Source organism: Triturus cristatus, chromosome 11 (assembly GCF_964204655.1).
Source record: "Triturus cristatus chromosome 11, aTriCri1.1, whole genome shotgun sequence".
NCBI classification, from domain to species: Eukaryota; Metazoa; Chordata; class Amphibia; order Caudata; family Salamandridae; genus Triturus; species Triturus cristatus.
In genome coordinates, this window is record NC_140594.1 from 889,553,036 (window position 1) to 889,575,546 (window position 22,511).

The 22,511-nt window shown below is 46.1% G+C and overlaps 1 protein-coding gene across 2 annotated transcripts in view; it reads right to left on the bottom strand.

Moving 5' to 3' along the window:
- The window catches only part of GMPS (guanosine monophosphate synthase), a 591,203-nt gene that overhangs the window by 340,314 nt on the left and 228,378 nt on the right, over positions 1-22,511 (bottom strand). For both annotated transcript variants that reach the window (XM_085634772.1, XM_085634773.1), the window contains one exon: positions 5,420-5,585. In XM_085634772.1, coding sequence (XP_085490898.1) covers positions 5,420-5,585 — 166 coding nt within the window. The remainder of the gene's footprint in view (positions 1-5,419; positions 5,586-22,511) is intronic.

Here is a 22,511-nt window from a genome sequence, read left to right on the forward strand (position 1 = left end):
AAATGGGTGAAAGTGTGGGGCCCCTGGAACGCCTACCGTGGGGGAATCTGTACCCCGCCGCTACTGCCTGATCCGTCACCGGCCCCGTCTCCTTAGCCTGTTTGTCTTCCCGGTTCTGGGCAATGAGTCTACTTAGTCCCCGTCCTGACCTATTCCCCCCCTCGATATTCCTATGGATCGGTGGGGTCCCCCCCTAGGGGAGCACATGCTGTTGTTTCCGACTGTGGGTTGCCTTGTTTACTTGTTTTTTGTTGTTATTTATATAAAAATGAAACCGTCGTGTGGGGTCCGGATGGTGTGGCTGCCAACGCCTCTTTCAACTCCTGTGAATTCCCTTCTGCCGCAGCGTGCGTTCTACTGTCTGTATTATATGCTACTTCTGTTTGCTAGCGGCCGGCCTGAAGGTTGTAGGCCCATCTTTGTATATTTTTTTGGATTCTGTAATAAACGGTTTCAAAAAAAAAAAAAAAAAAAAAACACAGGTCAACGCCGTCGCTCTTTTTTGTGTGCTTCTTACCCGAGTGTCCAGAGGACTTCGAATAGGATGAAGAAGACTGCTAATGGGACGAAGAAGACTTCGAATGGGACGAAGAGGATTACAGGTTCCGTGAAAGATCCCCAGGACAGTCCCCTAGACTGGGACCGTGGAGTTGCGCGCCAAGCCGCAAGTAGCTTCAGGGGACGCTCCTCAAAGCCTTGGGGCTATGGCCTGGCACTCAGGCCACGACTTGGTGTCCTGGTCGGGCTCAAGCACCACAGACAGAGAAGTGCTAGTCAGTCATTGACATCGGTCAGTGACAGGCGCCACAAGGCTTAAAACCGGTCTCATAAGATGACATCGACACACCAGGAGGTAATACCACAAAAACAGTTGACAAAAACGTCAAAAACATTCTATCAAAAACAGAGGTGTGGCTCTTATCAGTACTGGATAGAGCGGAAAGAAAAGAAGGGATGTCAACGACGCCACGTGGAACCAATCGACGCCACGTACCGGCGCGCAGGGGTACTGCTCATGAAAAATCTTCCAGGCCTAGTCGGACGCATGAGGAAAAGTAAAGAGAAGGAATCTGAAGCTAGGAACCTCTATCAGATATCTGTTATGGTTATTCTAGCCTTGTGTTCCTCTTCCTCCTTTCGGACAATAAAAGAAAGGAGCAAAAGTATGAGCCGGGCGCGGCCAATCTTGGGTTATAATCCGACAGGACAATATTGGCTCTTGAAACACTGATGTGACAGTACCTGGATATGAAATGCAACGGCCAATGTCAGGCCACCATGTGGTAACACACAGGACATACGAGAACCATGCAAAGTGAGTGAGATGCGCTTAAAACAAAACCAAGGGCTCAAAGGAAATGCTGCCAACTAAACTTAAGTCATGCGGCCCGCTTACATTGCTGCAAAGCACATGGCTGATTTGTACGTGATCAAGGCTGCTTGCAAACAGCATCAAAATGTCAGGTTGTGGCAACACTTTGCTTGCGCAGTCCGTAGAAAAAAGCTAAATAATTTCATCCTCCTCTTGTCAGATTCATGGATGCAAATATACATGTAAAATCTTGCACACAGGAAAAACGCAGATACTGATCTGTCCGTTAAAAAGAATTTAAAAAACAGCCATCCTCCAAAAATGAACCACTCGAGGCACTAGAACCCTTAAGACCATCATCTGTCAAAAACAAATGTCTGAGGTGCATCAAGGAGTGCAATGGGCACTGAAAGACAAGCATGTGGGATGACAGGTGGTTTAACACCGTTTCTTAACCGGGGGTCATCTATATCTTCCACAGTACATCATTATTTTATCAATACAAGATGGGTGCCATATTTAGAAGCAGCGTGTCAGACAACTGGAACCAGTAAAGCTACGATGAACCATTCACTGTACCCATCCAAGATGGCCACCCACTATCTTTAATTTTATACTCATGTTTTATTGCAAGCGTGGGCCTGGTAGACTTGGCATCCTTAGTATTTTTCCCCCTGAATTTTTGCTTCCAACTCCTTCATTTTTTACTGTGTACTGGATTTTGTTTTTACTGGCTCAGATGTTTTGGACACTTTGCCACTGCTGATCAGTGTCAAAGTGCAAGTGTTCCCTATATATATTGTGATTATGATTAGTTATCCATGATTGGCATATTTGATTTACTGATAAGCCCCTAGTAAAGTGCACTGAGTGTTCCAGGGCTTGCAAATTAAATGCGACTAATGGGTTCGCAGCATTGCTTGTGCCACCCACATAGGTAGCCATGTAAATGTGTCTCAGACCTGCCACTGCAGTGTCTGAGCCTGCAGTTCTTAACTGCCATGTCGATCTAGCAAGTGCAACCATTTGCCAGGCCCTAACCTTCCCTTGTCTTTCATGTAAGGCACCCCTAAGGTAGGCCCAAGGTACCCCCATGGGCAGGGTGCAGTGTGGTGCAGGTAGGACAAGTACTGGTGTGTTTTACATGTCCTTATAGTGAAATACTGTGTAATTAGTTTTTCAATGTTGAAAGGATGCCTGTCCCACAGGCCATCATGGGAGCAGCACTGTGATATCTTACAAGTGTAACTTTCTATTGGGACAAGATAGAGAAATTGAGTTTAGGCTCTCTGAACTAAGAATTTAAAAACAAACCTTTAAGTGAAGGTGGTTTTTAAATTATGTGTTTGAAAATGCCATTTTCAGGAAGTGGGCATTTTCTTATTTAACCATTCTGTGTGCTTCTGCCTATTTGGGTATTCACTGCCTGATTTTGGAGTGACAGGAGCTGTGGATTTACATTCAATCTAGACTGTCACAAGTGGGGTTGAGGTATGCCCTTTCTTTCCTGGGTGACTCATAGCCAGGCTGAATATACTTTTGCATTTGAAGTGGTGGGAAGAGTTTTCACTAGCACCTCAATATGCTGTGTCTGCTCTGCACAATACGGTCTCCACCTCCTGTAGTGAAGCTGGGCCAGCGAGGACAGAACTGTTTTTTACTGAGCTCAGAGTCTCTGGCAACTAAGACTACAAAGAGAAAAAGGGGTATAAATATTAGACCTAAAACCACAGAACTTTATATCACTTCTGGAAACAAGAAGAACCTCTGCCAAGGAGTAGAGCTAAAGAGCAGTAAGGAGTACTGCCCCTTCGCTGTGTGTTGCTTTGCTGAGTTGGCCTGCAGTTGCTGCTGCTGCCAAGGTGAGGGCAAAGATTGGAACTTTGCTGTGAACCTGCTTCTGAAGAATCTACAAGGGCTTGTGTGTACTTGCCCCGTGTTCTGAAGTCTCAGGGACACAAAGACTTCACCACCAGCTTTCCTTTAACTCCATTGCTGAGAGTGTGGATCTGCCAGGAGGAGCCTGTTCCAGTTCTGTGCCTATTGAGGTTGTTCCTGTTGCTGATAGCTGAAAATCTTGAACAAACCAAGGAAAAAAAAAAAAGGCATCACCCTTCCAGCGCCTGTTTTTCCAAAGCAGCACCGCCAAGAGGGGGACATTTTCATGCTCTGCTGATGTGCGGACTAAGAATCGATGCCGTGATGGCAGGATTTTGGCATGTTGCTTGGCTCTGCCCGTAGATTGCGGATTTCTGGAGTCAAATCTTTCATGTGTTAAACGAAATCGCAGGGCTATCACTTCCTCTGCTGACTTTGTTGGGTTACACTGGGACACTGCAGAGGATGTCAGAAGGTTAATGGCGATGGGATTGCTCCTCGCTAAACATAGAATAGCAATGTGATGGGAACGTGGGCCTGTTTCATCAATTACAGAATGGACAAAGGATATGCTATACTGTAATATGCAATCCGAACTATATAACAAACTATTACCCCCACAAAGTCGACCCAAGAGATTCTGGGGATTGTATAAAACAATACCTTATTGGGAAAGAGTCAGGTGATCCGGAGGGGGACAATTAAGATTTAATAGACAAAGATGGCTCTGTAAGTTACCGAAATTAATGTTATAACTGAGCTGGATGGGAGAATGTATATTCTTGTGGCAAACCAAATATTATACGGAAAATGTTTTCAATCGATGTACGATGTTAAGTATTAGCATTGCTTCTACCACTTTTACCTATGTAATTTGTGTTGAGTCTTGGTTTTATTTTCGCTGATAGCATTGCGCACTGTGAGTATGTAATGTATTGTTTAAATATATTTTGTTTAAAACCGAATTGATGCAGCGCCTGCCAGCTGCTAAAAATCTGCTGCACGTAAAGTCCTGTGCACTGATCTTCGAGATCACTGCATTGACTCCAACACAGGCCCTGCTGTGCAGCAGAAAGAATCAACGTGTCGTGGGGCTGCAGCTGAAGAAAGAGACCGTGCCTGTGTGCCGTAGCATCGACCTCCAGCGCGTCCCGGATTTCCATGCATCTCACCTTTGCGGCAACATTTCCGACGCATCACCCGCGGACAAGAACCATCTTGGTATTGGAGCATCACTTCCCCCTACAGTCTGGAATCGATGCATCACTTCTCCTGCGTGCAGCAGAACTGTTGCATCGCCTACCCAAGGACTCAGGAACTGGCGCATCGCTATGTTTTCCGATGCTTCCCCTCTCTGTGGCTGTTTTGCCTTGTGGATTTTGGCGCATTTGAGGTACTTTGTGTAAAAGTCACACATCCATAGTTGTCTATGGACAAAACTGCTCGATACCTTTTAAAAGTCATAATTTTGAATTGTGTATGTTGCATTGTTGTGTTCTTGTTTTATTTAAATAAAGATACTTTATCTTTCTAAACTGGTGTGATGTCCATCTGTAGTGTTGTTACTATGTGTCTGTGAGCAAATATTTTACACATTGCCTTTGGGAGTAGCCTGTCTGCTCGTGCCAAGCTACAAAGGGGGTGAGAGCAGGGGTGATCTAAAGTGGGCAACTCCCTTATCCTGACTTGACACAAGGGTCCCTACTTGACAAGGTGCATATCTCTGCCAACTAGAGACAACCATTTCTAACAGGGTCCATCATATTATCCCGGGTTTATGTGGCTGCATTTTTTTCTTTTTCATTTTTATGAATTTATCTTTGACATGCTAGTTTACTTTGGGTGCGGTTGTTGATGGGAGTTGATGAATGCGAAAACAAGTCAGTGGATGAAGAATGGATGCAGGAGTGCAAGGATCAGTAACAGACTGAATTTTTGACTAGGTATTGATAATCTAAACTCACCAATAGCTGAAAATGCATCTTTAGTTACTAGTCATACCCACTGACAATTCTTGTTTTCACCTCTTTGATAAACAATATAAAAACCTATCAACAGGTTATGAATGTTTCCCACATTTCAGGAACAGGTGAAAAATGCTATTAACAGCATGTTTATTTACAAAGCAGTCCGTTTCCAGCCATCAATCAAGTCAGCGCTCTAAAGTCAATTACTTTATATATACATTGTATTTTGTACACAAGAGTATAAATGTAAAATAAACAATACCTTTTACTTGAATTCCTAGTTTTTTTAGAGCCTCTTCTACTGACTGGCTTTCTCTTTTACGCATAAAGCCATTGTCTATATGTACAGCTATGATCTGATCTTGATTTAGTGCCTTATTTAAGAGAGCTGTACATACTGTAGAATCGACTCCCCCGCTCAGCAGCACCTAGTAAACAAAAGGAACAGATCTCGTCAGTCTAGCGGCTCAGTATAAAGTCCTTCCCTTTAAGTAGTTCATGTTGCGCTTAATTTGTTGCTAACGATTTATGCAATGAGTGTTGGGCATAATGATACAACTCTTTGATCGTTGTTGGGCAGCTGGAAAAACAATGCCCACATTAGCAAGTATACGTATACACACAACTGGTCTGTTCTACATTGCATATAATAACTGGCGATGTAGTCAGGTCAATCATCTGATTAACAAGTCAATCAACAGTTTCTCATAAAACCCCATTTCTTTGAAAGAAGGGAAGAATTAACATTAAAAATTCAGGAACACCTAATCCAATACTTTTACTTTCTTCCATGTAGAACGAAACCTGCATTACTTGCTTCTTCCAAATATTCCAAAGCAGAGGTTCGTAAAAATCAATACTAAGAAACATTTATAAAACAAATGCTACTCAACGCCCACAACATTTCATTAACAGTTTTATGCTTACTTCAGGATTAGACCAAGTGCTACAGCTTACTGCATAGAAAAAGTAAACATATATGCAGGTTCCACAATGGAGGGCTTAAAGGACGCCAAAACAAGGAAAGCAATCACTTGTGAGCAGTAAAGAAAATTGCAAGCAAGTATATATTTAAATCATATCGGTTTAGGTGCTTGATATTCTCTCGAACAGGCAAATATGTTTGTAGCAATTAACTCATGGAAACAGATGTCCAAAGTATGTAGATTTGCCAAATGAGCTCAACCATGTCAATTCTCTCCATTCTGAAACTTAGGTGGTAGTTTGAAAGTCTGTGAAAAACAGAAAGATGCAGCCTTTGAGTTATTTCGAGAGTGCCCATTGTCCGAGATTAATAAACCCTTTTCTCATCTTTGATTTATGAAGTGTGTGTAGTATTGGGCCACTAGATAGTATGGCACAATAAATATGAGCTAAGAAGTCTTAGAAAGAAATGTTATGGACTAAGGACGTTTGCTCTAGTAAATGAGTGAGTTTTTGTTTTGCCATTAGCCCAGAAGAGTTACAAGTCAAATCAAGAAACATGCGTTGGTTATATGTATTCTAATTGGACCATAATCAATTTAACAAAAAAACGAATAATTCTCGCATAATAAAACTTCGCATTGGAATAATTTGAAGGACTGAGCAATATGGGTTTTTTATTATTTAAAAGTAAAATAACTGTATTTTGTTCTCCCCAAAAAGATTTAAAGTTTGTCTAAACTGCATGAATGGGGAAGGGTGCACTATTTCATGAAGCACCTAAACCATTGTCCGTCCCTCATTCAATTTTCCCCAGTAGGATAATGGAGCAGTGGTGGAGGCGCCCGGTGTGACAATGCTTGTTGGTTCCCCCAAATGACCACCTTCTCCACGTATTCCCTCGCTACCACTCTTTAACAGTGCCGCTCAAGTCTCCATAACCAGGCTCTCTCACCTGCATTTCTGCATGCAGCTGTTTGAAGTAGCTCACTGTTCTACATTGGGATTTTGACTTATAAACAACAAAGTAAAAAAAGAATCTGAGAAAAGCAGTTAACAAGCGCTATCTTATGAGGAGTCAAAATTCCACTAGACAAAACTCCATCTCTCTCCAGCAGGTCCATTAATCATCAGTTACCTTGACATTATTAGTGCTGCCGGAAAATTGGTGGAGGCAATGAAAGCTGCAGCAGGTACTTTAAACTCCTTAATATATTTGAAAACAATAGTGCCCTACCAAAGTCAGCCCCAGTGCCGTAGCAACAGTCACACCGCCCTAGAGCTGGCCCTATACTGAAGTGAAACATTGCACTAACAGGCAACAGAATCATCATAAAAATATGCCACAGTTTTATTTAATGCACAGTAAAACAAATCAGTGGACTTAATCCAGATTTTCCACAGTTTTAAGGAGTAGAAAATCAAAATGTTATTTATGACAGAGAGGCATATGCACGCTCTCCTTTATTGCCCTCATATACAATATCAATATATCAATAATAAACTCAGAATAGAACACTAAAAACATTCAGGAACTCTTTAAATCATGCATATAACTCAGGAACCCGCAGCCATATTCCTTCTGTTATTTGCTGTGTAGTAGCTCAAAGTTAAATCCAACTCTTAAGAAAAAATTAACTCCTCCTTTGCTGTATATCAGTACATGTCCTACATAAAACCAAGAATCCTTTCTTCAAAGACGTCTTCTTAACTTTATTTGTCCTGGAAAACACATTCAACCACTTTAGTAGGGCTGGGAAATCTTGGGAGGTATAATATTAGCTTTGGGGTCTTTAATAAAATCTTTATTTTCTACCCATTAAAACTGTGGAAAAACTGCATTATATGTCAAGGCAAGGAGACCAATATTGCATGTTCAAAGCTCATCCAAAATATTCTGTACATTATTTTCCACAGGTTTAAAGTAATAACTCTTAAACATCTAACCACTTGACCAATCTGCAGCCTTCATATTGCTAAGACTCCTGCCTCACATAAAAGCCTTACTCACTATTGCACCTCTAGCAGAATGACTCTGGAGCCTTACGCCCATACCCTTTTACATCCTTATGCATTTCTACTTGCTTCCTCTTTTGAATTTTCTTCTGGCAAACCACACCAGTACCACTGGCCGTAGGTTCAACCTCCTACACAGACCAGTACCTCTCATCCTCCACCACATCTTTATTGGTTCCTCTATTCTTAATATGTTTCTCCAATCATCTATCTTCCTATCTAACCTTTCAGCCAAATCTCCAAATATCTTTTCTACATAATCCCTGGCCTTTACATCCTGAACCTGCGTCCCCACTGGCTCTATCATGGTATATCTAAAGATCTTCAATAACTATCCTCAGTACCTCAAACCACAACCTTCCCACATGCGATGCTCAACAGCTGTTAATCTGTTAAGCAACCATAAGAACAACTGCTTTTTCCCCTTAAAGTATGGCGTGTCTATCAATATAATGCCTAAATATATCTTTCCCAACTTGTCAAAATGCCTGTCAGCATGCACGTACAGCAGGCCTCTTTTTTCAAAACTAACTTCTAGCGCTGCGCGAGCCACACAACAAGTCACAACTCGTGCCAGACTAATCTGTCCGCTTTTGCTCTACTTCAAACTGACAGACGAGCTAAACCCAACAGTTTACTTCGCGCGCAGATTTAAACCTAATTAACGCTACAACTAAAAGCAAGTTTTCCAAAATAAACAACCCTTCTATTAATTCCTCCGTTATCTGGTAAACTCAACCTCTCACCAGCAGCACCTGTATTCCTCATTATTCAACCTCTGTTGACGTTACACCGTTTTAACACCGCAACAGGCAACAAAAATTCCTGTAAGGCAAGAAAATCATGTAAATAAGATACCAACTCAAAAAACAAAATTCACACTTAAATTCACATTCAGCATCAATCCTCAACCAACTGACAATCCCCAAAAATATTCTAAATAAACATATTCCAACAAAGCCTCAAGCATCAAATACACTTCTAAATGTTAATCCTCCAATTCCTGCCGAATTATACCCAGTTTAACCATTCTCATACACACTCACAAATACAGTATTCTAAGGATGCACTCGTCTGTGTATGAGCAGCATCAAAAGAAGGAAGATAGCTGCAGGTTCCTGGGTTATATACATGTTCTAAAGAGTTCCAGAATGATTTTAGTATTCTATTCCGATACGGATTTTATTGTTGCACCTGTTGTCAAGAATTCCTGTCATACAAGGGAAACACGCCCTTATGTAAACAGGAGAGCTGTTACATAACTCAAGGGAAACACGCCCTTATGTAAACAGGAGAGCTGTTACATAACTCAAGGGAAACACGCCCTTATGTAAACAGGAGAGCTGTTACATAACTCAAGGGAAACACGCCCTTATGTAAACAGGAGAGCTGTTACATAACTCAAGGAAAACACGCCCTATAAAGGGAGGAACCGGGAGGTACAAGGCTGTCGGATATTGTGTTTACACCGACGTACCTGCTTCGTGAAGAGCAGTGTTCCGGAGTGGTGCTCCAGTAAGGCAAGAACGGAGGTAGGTCGAGTCGTTACTCCCTGGGCCGTGTCTTGCCCCATCGTCACCTGGGAAGGACCCGGAAGCTCTACCGGTCAACCATTGAGCTTCGCTTTTTGACTCGGCTGAGTCCAAGCGCAGTGGCGCTTTTGCTGGTTGGAGTCGTAACTCCCAGCCCGACCAGAGACACAGGGACTGCCAGCTGTAACGCACACCAGGAGGTGTTTGCCGCGTTACAGACTCGGAAGTCCACAGGATCGATCGAGCGGCTGCTCTCGGTTCAGTCTTCTTGCTTGTGATTGGGGTATCGGTGACGCATCACCAGGAGGTGACTCCGCGTCCCGGTGCAGTCTGAGGAAGAGGTTGAGCGGCTGCTCCCTTCAGGTAGAGACCCCGGCTGGGTGTTTCCCTGACTCCTCGATTCTCCCCAACACTCTTCGTGCCCCTCACAGCCTACCGATTGGCATTGTCGGCCATTTCATTTCTGCACTCTGTTGGCATACGCCGGGATCGGCGTATATGCAGAGGACGGTTAGGACCATCCGTGCTGTGGGCTGGTAACGTACTTAGCCTGGAGGATTCCAGTGACTATAACTTTTGTTTGTTCTTTGTATTTTATTTGCCTTCATTAAAAGAACTAACCCTTCACAAGTGGTTGCGTCCTCATTGTCGTGTCTGTTAAACGATCCTGAGACGTTCAGGGCGTTACAAAATATCCGACCTTAATAACACTAACTGTCTCCCGGTCGATAACAGACATGGCAACACTTGATGATGTGCTGGCTGCTTTAGCGGCCATGCAAGTTGAAGTGGCTGCCTCTAGGCAAGAAACAGCCGATGTAAAAGCCAGACTGGATGCTATCCAAATGGACCCGCTCACGGCCAGCACCTCCCTCACGAACCAGACCCCTGCGGTAGTAGTGGAAATGCCAGTAGCCATCCCCTTGGCAACACCAGAGAGGTACAGTGGGGATCCTAACACAGTGCAGGTATTCCTCACACAAGTGGCGCTACATTTATCGTGCAAACCAAAGGCGTTCCCCACGAGTCAGGCTCGTGTGGCTTTCCTTATATCCTATTTGGCTGGAAACGCGGCACAATGGGCCGTACCTCTGGTGAGCAGGGACGACCCCCTCTTATGTGATTGGGGTGCTTTTCGCGAGGAATTCCTGAAGGTATTCGACAGAAGGGCTGACTCGTACACGGCGGACCGTGAAATGCTTGAGTTGAGACAGGGATCCAACGACCTGGTGCAGTATCTCAACGCGTTCCGAAGGCTGGTTGCGGAAACCAAGTGGCCTGTTGCTAAACAGACGGCGCTCTTCCATCAAGGGCTGTGCGATGAGCTCAAGGACGCCGTGGCTCATATTGACCCTCAACCCAAGACATGTGAGGGCCTTATCAACCTGGTATTACGGCTGGAACATAGGCTAAGTGAAAGAAAGGGGGATCATGGGAGAAAAGGAAAATCCCTTCCATCCTATGTGACGGTGGGAAGTCCTGAAACTTCCACCGCATCCAAGGGAGAACCCATGGACATCAGCGCAATACGAGCGAGCCTCACAGCCACGGAGAAAGAGTCACGCCGTAAACAAGGATTGTGCCTATATTGTGGCAAAAAAGGCCACTACGTACGTGAATGCCCTGCCAAACCGAAGACGTCACGTTATCGGGCCAACCGGTCGGTAACAGCCGTGGTGGACATACCGGCGGAAAACTAGAGGACTCCAAGACCAGAGAAGGGGCATCTCGGAGTCACTCATCTATCCCTTCACTTTCCAACTCGGTCACTAAGGGACAACGACACCTGTTTATCACGGTGCACGTGGGAGTGCATGACCAGTGGATACCCGTTGTGGCCATGGTGGATTCAGGGGCCACTGGCATGTTTATGGACCACAACGAGGCATGCAGGCTAGGGCTAGTGCTTCTTCCCAAAGCAGTACCCGAAGACGTCTATGCGGTAGACGGAAGGCGATTGGTGACGGGGCCCATCGGACAGCACACGGGGGTCCTTCCGATGAGATATGGGAGGAACCATTTGGAACAAATCGATTTTAACATCATCCGAGCGCCCCAATATGGCGTCATATTGGGATTGCCGTGGCTACAGAAACACAACCCCTTTGTGGATTGGCCAACACATCGCATCGAAATGACGTCACCGTATTGCATCCTGCATTGTGGAATAAGAACGGAATCCCTTGACGCAGATGAGAGCGGGAGTCAGACGGTGGCTACAGCGGCAGAAAAAGATGTGGCTCTCCCCCAGGCTTATCACAGTTTTGAGGATGTATTTGATGAGGTGAAGGCGGAAGTGCTACCACCACATAGACAGTTTGACTGCCAGATCGACCTGGTGCCAGGGGCCAGCGTTCCCAGCGGCAGGCTGTATGCCCTGACGGAGCCTGAAAACGTGCATCTCCGGGGGTACCTGGATAAACTCCTCAAGCTAGGATTCATCCGCCCGTCCAAGTCTCCGGCCGCCTCGCCACTCTTCTTCATCCCGAAGGCTAATGGGGAGCTGAGAGCCTGTGTGGACTTTAGGGCATTGAATGCGATAACCATAAAAAATCGGTACCCCTTGCCTCTCATCAGTGTACTTCTGGAACAGGTCAAGAAAGCTCGTATCTACACCAAGTTGGATTTGAAAGGGGCATACCATCTGGTGCGCATGAGGGACGGAGACGAGTGGAAGACCGCCTTTAAGACCAGGTTCGGCCTTTTTGAGTACCTCGTCATGCCGTTCGGTCTGTGCAACGCCCCGGCAGCCTTTCAGTACTTTTTGAATGAGGTATTCAGAGAGGAGTTGGATATCTACGTGGTCGTATATATCGACGACATCCTCATCTATTCGTCCAGTGTGGAGGAGCACGTACACCACGTCAAAGCTGTGCTCCAAAAGCTGAGGGAAAACATGCTGTTTTGTAAACTCAGCAAGTGTGACTTCCACGTCACATCCGTGGAATTCCTCGGAGTGATGCTGAGTCCAGAGGGACAGGAGATGGCAGAACGAAAGATCAAGGCGGTGAAAGAATGGCCGGTGCCCCAAAGCGTGAAGGACGTCCAAAGTTTCATTGGCTTCGCCAACTTTTACAGGCGGTTTATAGATGGATTTTCAGGAGTGGTGGCCCCAATCACACAGCTACTGAGGAAGTCCAAGGAGTTTGTCTGGTCCCCTGAAGCGAACAAAGCCTTTGAGGCCCTGAAAAGCGCCTTTGGTAAGGCGCCGGTGTTGGCTCACCCCGATCCGGATCTCCCCTACGTGGTGGAAGCGGACGCGTCGGATGTGGCGCTGGGGGCTATCTTGTCCCAACGCAACCACGACACAGGGGTGCTTCATCCCGTTGCGTACATGTCCCGCAAACTCAACGACGCCGAACGCAACTACCATATTGCGGAGAAGGAGCTTCTCGCAATCAAGGACGCCTTCACCGAATGGAGGCATTGGTTGATGGGGGCAAGACATGTGGTATCGGTGTACACGGACCATCGGAACCTACAGTTCATGACGGCCACTAGACACCTTTCTCCCAGGCAGCTGCGGTGGATGTTCTTCTTTGCGGGGTTCAACTTCCGCATCACATATCGGCCGGGGACGGAAAACCGGAAGGCGGACGCCCTGTCCCGTCAATCTGCAGTTAAGGAACCATTGCCTGCAACCGAGCGTTCCATCATTTCCCCGAGGATGGTATTGGGGGTTATCCAACCGGATACTTTCCTGAGGGGAATAAAGAGAGGGATCAGGTCATTCGCATGGCGGAGGTGGCTCCTCAGTCACAGAGAATGGCAGCTGAAGGACGGGATACCCCTGAAGGGCAGGTGCCTATTGATACCCACGCCTAGGCTAAGGAAACAAGCATTCATCTGGTGCCATGACTCTCCATGCGCAGGTCATTTGGGCTTTGAAAAAACGGTGGCTAGCATGGGACGGCATTTCTGGTGGCCAACCATGAGAGTGGATGTCAGGAGGTGGGGACAGGAGTGTCCTACGTGTGCTACCATGAAGGCCGACCATGGCCGAACCCAAGGGCTCTTACATCCACTTCCGACCCCGGATAGACCATGGGATAGCATATCACTGGACTTCGTGGTGGGCCTACCGGTAGACCAGGGGATGACGGCAATACTGGTGGTGGTGGATTACTTGACGAAAATGGGGCACTTCATCCCCTGCAAGAGAGTCCCTACGGCCGGGGAATTGGCGTCACTACTCCTAAAGAATGTGGTACGACTGCATGGATTACCTGGGGTGATCGTGTCGGACCGGGGGTCGCAGTTTACTGCGCAATTCTGGAAGACTTGGTGCACTGCGCTGCATGTTAAGACCGCCCTGTCCACCAGCTACCACCCTCAAACGGACGGCCAAACCGAGCGCCTGAACCAAACGCTCAAACAGTATCTGCGATGTTTTGTGGACCAGGGCAGGGAAGAATGGGTCGACTTGCTATGGGTTGCAGAGATAGCCTATAACAACGCCACTCACAGCTCCACACAGTCATCTCCGTTCTATAGCAACTATGGCCAACATCCCAGGTTCTTGCCATTTCTACATCCGTTCAGAGAGGACAGGATTCCCGCCACAGCGGACAGGGTGGCACACATAAAAGACACGTTGATGCGCTCAAGGGCTGTCCTAATAGAGGCCAAGAGAAGATACAAGGCTGCGGCAGATAGGAAGAGAAGGCCCGGGCCACTGTACCGCACTGGAGACTACGTCTGGATATCCACAAGAAACATGAGGTTTCGAAAGAACAGTGTGTTCCATCCCAAGTACATGGGCCCCTATCGAATTACCAAGTGTATGGGTCCCGTGAACGTGAAGGTGTGCTTGCCCCAGTCATTGCGGATACACCCTGTCTTTCATGTATCATTGCTCAAACCAGCACCCTCCAAGCCGTCTGGGACACCTAGGCCGGTATGCGTGGAGTCGGAGGTGGAGTACGAAGTGTCGGGCATACGGGCGTCCAAATGGCGCAGGGGGAAGCTGTGGTACCTGGTTGCGTGGAAAGGCTATGGCCCGGAGGAGCATTCATGGGAACCGGCTGAAGGGGTTCATGCTCCGCGCTTGGTCTCCTTGTTCCATCGGCGTTTTCCTGCCAGCGCTGGACCCGTGGGGAGCCGCTGAGAGGGAGGATGTACTGTCAAGAATTCCTGTCATACAAGGGAAACACGCCCTTATGTAAACAGGAGAGCTGTTACATAACTCAAGGGAAACACGCCCTTATGTAAACAGGAGAGCTGTTACATAACTCAAGGGAAACACGCCCTTATGTAAACAGGAGAGCTGTTACATAACTCAAGGGAAACACGCCCTTATGTAAACAGGAGAGCTGTTACATAACTCAAGGAAAACACGCCCTATAAAGGGAGGAACCGGGAGGTACAAGGCTGTCGGATATTGTGTTTACACCGACGTACCTGCTTCGTGAAGAGCAGTGTTCCGGAGTGGTGCTCCAGTAAGGCAAGAACGGAGGTAGGTCGAGTCGTTACTCCCTGGGCCGTGTCTTGCCCCATCGTCACCTGGGAAGGACCCGGAAGCTCTACCGGTCAACCATTGAGCTTCGCTTTTTGACTCGGCTGAGTCCAAGCGCAGTGGCGCTTTTGCTGGTTGGAGTCGTAACTCCCAGCCCGACCAGAGACACAGGGACTGCCAGCTGTAACGCACACCAGGAGGTGTTTGCCGCGTTACAGACTCGGAAGTCCACAGGATCGATCGAGCGGCTGCTCTCGGTTCAGTCTTCTTGCTTGTGATTGGGGTATCGGTGACGCATCACCAGGAGGTGACTCCGCGTCCCGGTGCAGTCTGAGGAAGAGGTTGAGCGGCTGCTCCCTTCAGGTAGAGACCCCGGCTGGGTGTTTCCCTGACTCCTCGATTCTCCCCAACACTCTTCGTGCCCCTCACAGCCTACCGATTGGCATTGTCGGCCATTTCATTTCTGCACTCTGTTGGCATACGCCGGGATCGGCGTATATGCAGAGGACGGTTAGGACCATCCGTGCTGTGGGCTGGTAACGTACTTAGCCTGGAGGATTCCAGTGACTATAACTTTTGTTTGTTCTTTGTATTTTATTTGCCTTCATTAAAAGAACTAACCCTTCACAAGTGGTTGCGTCCTCATTGTCGTGTCTGTTAAACGATCCTGAGACGTTCAGGGCGTTACACCTGTGTAGGAGGGCAATAAAGGCGAGAGAGTGCATAATATTGGCCTCCGTGTCTTGACATAAAATTCAGGTTTTACCTTAGCTTTCCGTAATTTTAATTTCTTTGATAGAGTTCGATACCAGCTACTCTGCCCTTAAGGTATGCTGTCACTGTTGGCAGTTGTCAAGAACAATAGAATTCTTTCTGTCCCACTACAGACATGTAAAAAGCTGGACATGCCAGCCCTGGAATAAAGGTCTGGCAAATTTCATGCAGATTCATCAAACAGTACCAATATCATTATCAATATAACACTTTTGTGATCATGAATAAATCTCAACCCACCCCGGCACATACCTAAACATATACTAAGTGTTGGCCAAAGTTGTGCAGACCTAGTGAAAGTTGCTAAAGTCACAAGCAAAAAAAAAAGCCTCTCTCAAAAACTACTGAACAGATTTACCCCAAGCCACAAAAGTGTGCATTCCAAATATTTTTTTTTCTTATTTCATGCCAAGTTTGGTGCAATTCCAATTAGTAGTTCTCACTGTAGCAGAGAACAAAAAATACTATAGGACTTAAAACAGAGAACACTTCTTTTCTGCTCCATCCCACAACCCCACGACCAAACTTAAAACATGACATGCCAAAATCTAGCTCAATGAAGTAATTGTGTGTGAAATTTTACAGGTTCATCATATAGCTAAAAGGTTAGCAAAACAAAATAAGGCACCAAAACTAAACTTGCACCATATCCGAATTTTACTGATCCCTCTCTCCATCTATATATATTAGTGAAGTATGCTGAATTAGATCTAGCCAGCATCCGCAACTAAATCAAGGATTTTAGAAAAGATCGAGTGTGAGGATGATCAAACCTCATTGATGGACTTACAAACTATAATGATGGAGATAGACTTGCAAAATACGAAGATGAGATGAAGCTGAAAAAACAACAAATTCCAACACGATAAAAGAGACTACACAGAGGGAAGAATATTCCCTTTGGCAAAGAGTATGATGTGTATAGGAAGGAAATTAGTAACTACACTATGGAGGGTTAGTTAACCTTTCTTTCTTAAATCCTGTTTTCTACAAGGCTAGTTGGGTGACCCAAAGTATATCTCAAGAGAATGTGGGATCAACACTCAGGTGAATCAGTGTGATCAGCAAATCTCTAGAAAACGTTTGTTGGTCCTCACCCACAGGTCCCACTTGTGGGCTGCTTCATCATTGGACCCACACCCCTAGTGGGTGGGTGGGTTAAACTTATTGGTAAGCGGGGTCCTTGAACTACGGACAAGGCATTGAAAGTTATGTTATGTTACATAAGTTTGTAACGTGCACAGATACTCATGTGTGTCCCGGCGCGGTGCCTTGCGGGGTGAGAAAAAGGACTTTAAACAAAGAGGTTTGTTTTCAGATTCCTCTTAAAGGCCACTGGGTCCTGAATATTACGCAAGGCGAGAGGAAGGGCATTCCAAGCAGCCGCAGCCTTCAGAGCAAAAGAGCTCTCCCCTAGCCTCTGGTATTTGAAGCGAGGAACCTGAGCGAAACGTAGGGACATAGACTGCAGGGGTCGCAAAGAAACATAAAAGGAGAAGCGTTTCTGCAAGTTTGAAGGACCCCTGCCGTGAAGAGCACGGTGGGCCAGAACCAGCGATTTAAATTTTACTCTATCAGTCACGGGGAGCCAGTGTAGTGAGCGCAACTGATGGTGGACGCTGTTCCTGGCAGAAATGCCCAGAAGAAGTCCGACTGCCGTATTTTGGACCACCTGGAGCTTTTTCAACAGGTAGCCAGGGATACCAACGTAAAGGGCATTGGCGTGGTCCAGCCGAGACAAAATCAGTGCACAAGTAACCGTTTCCCTCGCTGCCTGGGGTAGGAGAGGAAAGAATTTTATTAGGGTTTTAAGAAGACTGAAACAATTGCCGGCCAGCTTCTTAATATGCGTCAAGAATTGCCTGTCGGATCCTAATTAGTATTTACTCAAAAGGTCCTTAAGCAAGGTTAAAAGCAGTGGGAAGTCACAAGGGTATGGCCCCAGACATCTACGGTCGACATGTTTCTGCAATGAAATGTTCAGTGAGTCAGTTGTCTTTCTTCAGGACCAGAATAGAATATATGTTGTGTGGTTATTAGGTCTCTTCCCTTGATATGGTCTGGGATGGCCTACATGTCATGGATTTGTCAACCAGAGTCGAACAGGTATGCCCAGACGTGAGTCCCTTGCTCTCCAAGCTAGACTGGCTGATGAGGGTTGAAACCCCGAAACTAGTCCCAGGATGCTTCTTTCTGGTTCCGGGACGACCTGGCCTGGCAGTTTGGGCTGGACTGCTCCCATGGGGAGCAAGTTCAAGAAAGATTTGCGTATGGCTGGGTTTAAACTGGAATGGCATGGGGAGCAAAAAATGATGGATTTAGGTCCAGGGCTGTACTGGGGTGAATATTTGACTTTGTTCAACATTCTTTCCATCATTTGTTTTGTGGGAGAGCCATCAGGTTTCCACAACAAGTACCGTCTTCTGCGTCAGGCCGACAAGCCAAGAAAAGACAGCCCCCCCACTCAGAGGAAGAGGCGGGGGAAAAGAAAAGATGGAAACATAGGCGAAGGATCAGAAGAGGAGGGTGGTGAGGCACCACAATCAACAAAAATCACTCGCTGGAACAAAAAGAACTGAGCCCCAGACTAGCATTTATGAATTTATCTAACCGCAAGTTAATGGACGATTACATTTATTTTATTAGAATTCAGGTGGTCTTTTTGACAGAATTTGAACTGGAATGTTGCTCCAACAAGATTGATATGTATGTGTTTATCAGGAAATTAAAATTGCGCAAATTACATAAAAAGTTTAAATGTAAAACTGGTGTGCAGGGAATTGATGCACCACAAAGTGATAAAGATTGGCGATGTGGAGGGTTTGTTGGCCTTAGAAGCACTGTATAGAGAGGGGGTATGTGATGATACAGATGTAGAACAAGGTCAAGTCCTGGATATCTTGGGGACATACGTGAATACCCAGAGTAGTAGTGGTGTTAAACCTAAATCCCGCCTGACCCAATCTTCCCCATGTGATAATATAGATGTCTTTCATGACATTATGATCAAAGAATTGATGGCTTTGAGAGGGAGAGTTGGCGAGGAATCTGAAAATCTAACACCAACTTAAAGGGCTGCCTTAACATTGAAATCAGACCCTACTATAGTTATAAAGCCGCCTGACAAAAGGGCGGAATGTGGTTATCTTGGATGTTGCCATCTATGAATTGCAAGTAATGCGGCAGCTTACCCAGGCTGACTGTTATGAGGTAATAACTTTTAAATCGTATAAGACCTCTGTCCACTAATATCAGCATTGTCTTATTGAGTGCGTGATCGCTGTATTTCGGACTATGACGAGTATGGTTTCTTAAGAAAGGACTACCCTACTGTATCATCTTTGTATGTGCTGCCCAAGGTATATAAGAACATTACAACCACCTCCCCTCGCCCGTCAAAGGCCAATCGTCTCCTCTAACAAGTGACTTATTGAAAATACAGCCATATACATCGATTCTTGTCTTTTCCCATTTATTGCTGCCTTACCAACCTATTGTAGGGACATTGGGTATTTTCTCACCAAGACATACAATGTGGAGTGGTCTGATTCTATCTTATGATCACCATGGACATCAGATCCTTATACACTTGTACTGACCATCAATTCGGGGTGCAAGCATGTGAGCATTTTCTTAAAACTAGATCACTATACTTCTATGAACACAACAAAATGCTCCTTAGCATGATTCAATACTGTCTGAGGGAAAAAAAAATCTATATGATGGGGTCTATTATCGCCAAAAGATGGGTACGACAATGGGCACTTGCTTAGTCCCCAGCTTTGAAAACCTTGTGATGGGCTAGTGGGAGGAGCAAGTGGCCTGGGCGAAGAACAACCAGGAACACATATAGGATTTTCTAACTTGGAACCAATTACATCAATGTTTTGTTTTTACTCTGGAATGCGCCCTCCCCCCCCCCCGAGAGAAAGCACGCACTTTCCTAGGTAAATTGAATGATAATCCTTTAAATTTGAGCTTACCACTATCATGAGCTCCAAGGGAATTGATTTTTTGGATATCAAATTATGGGTGGAAAATGGGAGAGTACACAATACCATACAACGCAAAGAAATGGCTGGAAATAGTGTGCTCCACTACAGAAGCTATCATCCTCAAAATTTGATTAACAGTATCTCCTATGTGGAAATGTTAAGACTCAAAAAAGTTTGCAGCACTGACACCGAGCTTAGAAAACAGACAACATACATGAAGCAAAGATTTCAAGAGAGGGGTTACACAGCCATGGTAGACTAAAGGAACGCCGACTCCCTCACAAGGGACCAACTGTTATATCCCCATCGAAGACAGGAACCTTAAGAAGAAATGCATATGCTTTATCACTACACTTAATGCCTCTTCACATAGGATTAAAAATCTGATGTGCAAACAATGAGCGATCTAGAAAAATGGCATGGTTATAGGCATGGCATCGTCACCTGGTCCCTCCATTATGTATAGAAGAAGGAGGACCTTGGGAGATAATTTTAAGCACAGCTACAAGAGGACCCAGAAAAATAATACCTGGTTAACCAAATCACTGCAGGATTTTTAACGCCCAGTGGCCATGAAAGGAACATTGGTCAATTTTTAAACTGTGGGTCTGATTTTTGTATTTATGTCCTACAGTGCCCCATCTCGCTTATATATGTGGGTAATACGATTTTCCCTTTAAGGAAGCGTAGAACAAGTTACTTACCTTCGTTAACGATATATCTGTAAGAGACAGATTAGTTATGGATTCCTCACCTTAGAATTACCCCCAGGCGTCAGACTGGATCCAGAGAATTGTTTCTTCAGCAGTGCCCCTGCACGTCGGTAGGTGGAGTCGGTCAACTCCGCGTTTATCGCTGGCGTTTTAGTCAACGGAACGACGTTGCGGTATCTACTTAGACGTCGCTCCTGCGGGCTGCTGTCAATTCTTTACACGACATGCCACACCAGACTGCGCAGAGCCATGCAAGACACTGACCACTGGTGCACAAAACTAGGGCCCTGAAAGGGAGTTCCTTACCCTAAAAGTCAGTTCACAGAACCGGAAGGATGGGTGCGGCGGTGAGGAATCCATAACTAATCTAGGTCTCTTACAGATATATTGTTACCAAAGGTAAGTAACTTGTTCATCTGAAAGACAGTTATGGATTCCTCACCTTAGCCCCAGCAATACCAACTCCGGAGGTGTGTCTGCGAACGAAGTTCACACCAAAAAGTCCTGGAGAACTGAACGGCCAAAGAAGCCGTCTCTCCGGACTTGGCTGTCCAGGCAGTAGTGTTTGGTTAGCGTGGGCAATGAAGCCCACGTAGCTACCTGGCAGATGCCATGAAGGGGGACTCCATGTCCCAAAGCAGTAGTGGCTGCCGTCGCCCTGGTGGAATGGGCGCACAGCCCCGTTGGAGGTTTCTTCTTTACCAAGGAATAACATATTTGATGCAAAGAACGACCCATCGAGAGATGGTTCATTTCTACACGGGCCCGGCCTTTCTTGATGCCCAGATAGCCAACAAAGAGCTGGTCATCCACTCGGAATCGTTTTGTGCGATCCAGATAGAATGAAAGCACTCGTTTTGGATCCAGACAGTAGAGCTTCTCCTACTCTTCAGAAGGAAGCGGGCGCGAAGGCGGTGGGTTAGTGATGGTCTGTCCTATGTGGAAAGAGGTAACCACTTAGGGAAGGAAAGAAGGTCTAGTGCGAAGGACAAATTTGACGGAAGAACAGCCAGGAAGGGAGGTTTTGAAGAAAGAGCCTGAAGCTCACTCACCCTGCGAGCAGAGGTGATGGCGACCAGAAAGGCAGTTTTAAGTGTCAAGTCTGAGAGGACAGTTATGTAGCGGCTCGAAAGGAGCGCACGTAAGATAGGTCAGAACCAGGTTCAAGTCCCACTGAGGCATTACGAAAGGAATTGGAGGATATAAGTGAGTAATGCCCTTAAGGAAGCGATTTACAATAGGGGACTTGAAAAGAGAAGGCTGGTCAGGAAGCCAAAGAAAGGCCGAAATGGCCAAAAGATAGCCTTTCAGAGTGCCCAGTCCAGAGCCTTGCTGGGCAAATGAAAGAATGAAGAGGAAAACCTCTGAAAGGGGAGCAGAAAGGGGATCCACAGCCTTAGCTGTGCACCATGCCACAAACTTCTTCCATTTACAGGTGTATACAGTTTTACAGGAGGGACGCCTGGCTGCCAATATAATGTTACAGACTTCGGGAGGAAGTTCAAAAGCTGTCAACTGTCGCCGCTCAATCTTCACTCAAGGAGGTGGAGGCTGTCTGGTTTCATTCCGCACCGGAACACTGCTCTCAACTTGCGGCGCTTACATGGCGTTCTCGCCAGGGCGGAGTTTCTCTCCGAGCCGGCCAGCTTTGCTTCCTTGGACGCCACGATGGCCTTTGATACGATAGAATGGCCATATCTTTGGGCCACTCTGGCGAAGTTCGGTTTCGGTGCGGGGTTTATTAGTTCGGTGAGACTTCTATATACGGATCCACTAGCTCAGGTTGTAGTCAATGGTAGGGTGTCCCAGACCTTCGCTCTCGGGAGGGGTACTAGGCAGGGGTGTCCGTTGTCCCCCCTGCTCTTTGCTCTTGCTCTCGAACCGCTTGCAGCCTGGCTCCGATGGGAACCATCGATAAAGGGCATTCAGTGGGCCCCTGACTTTG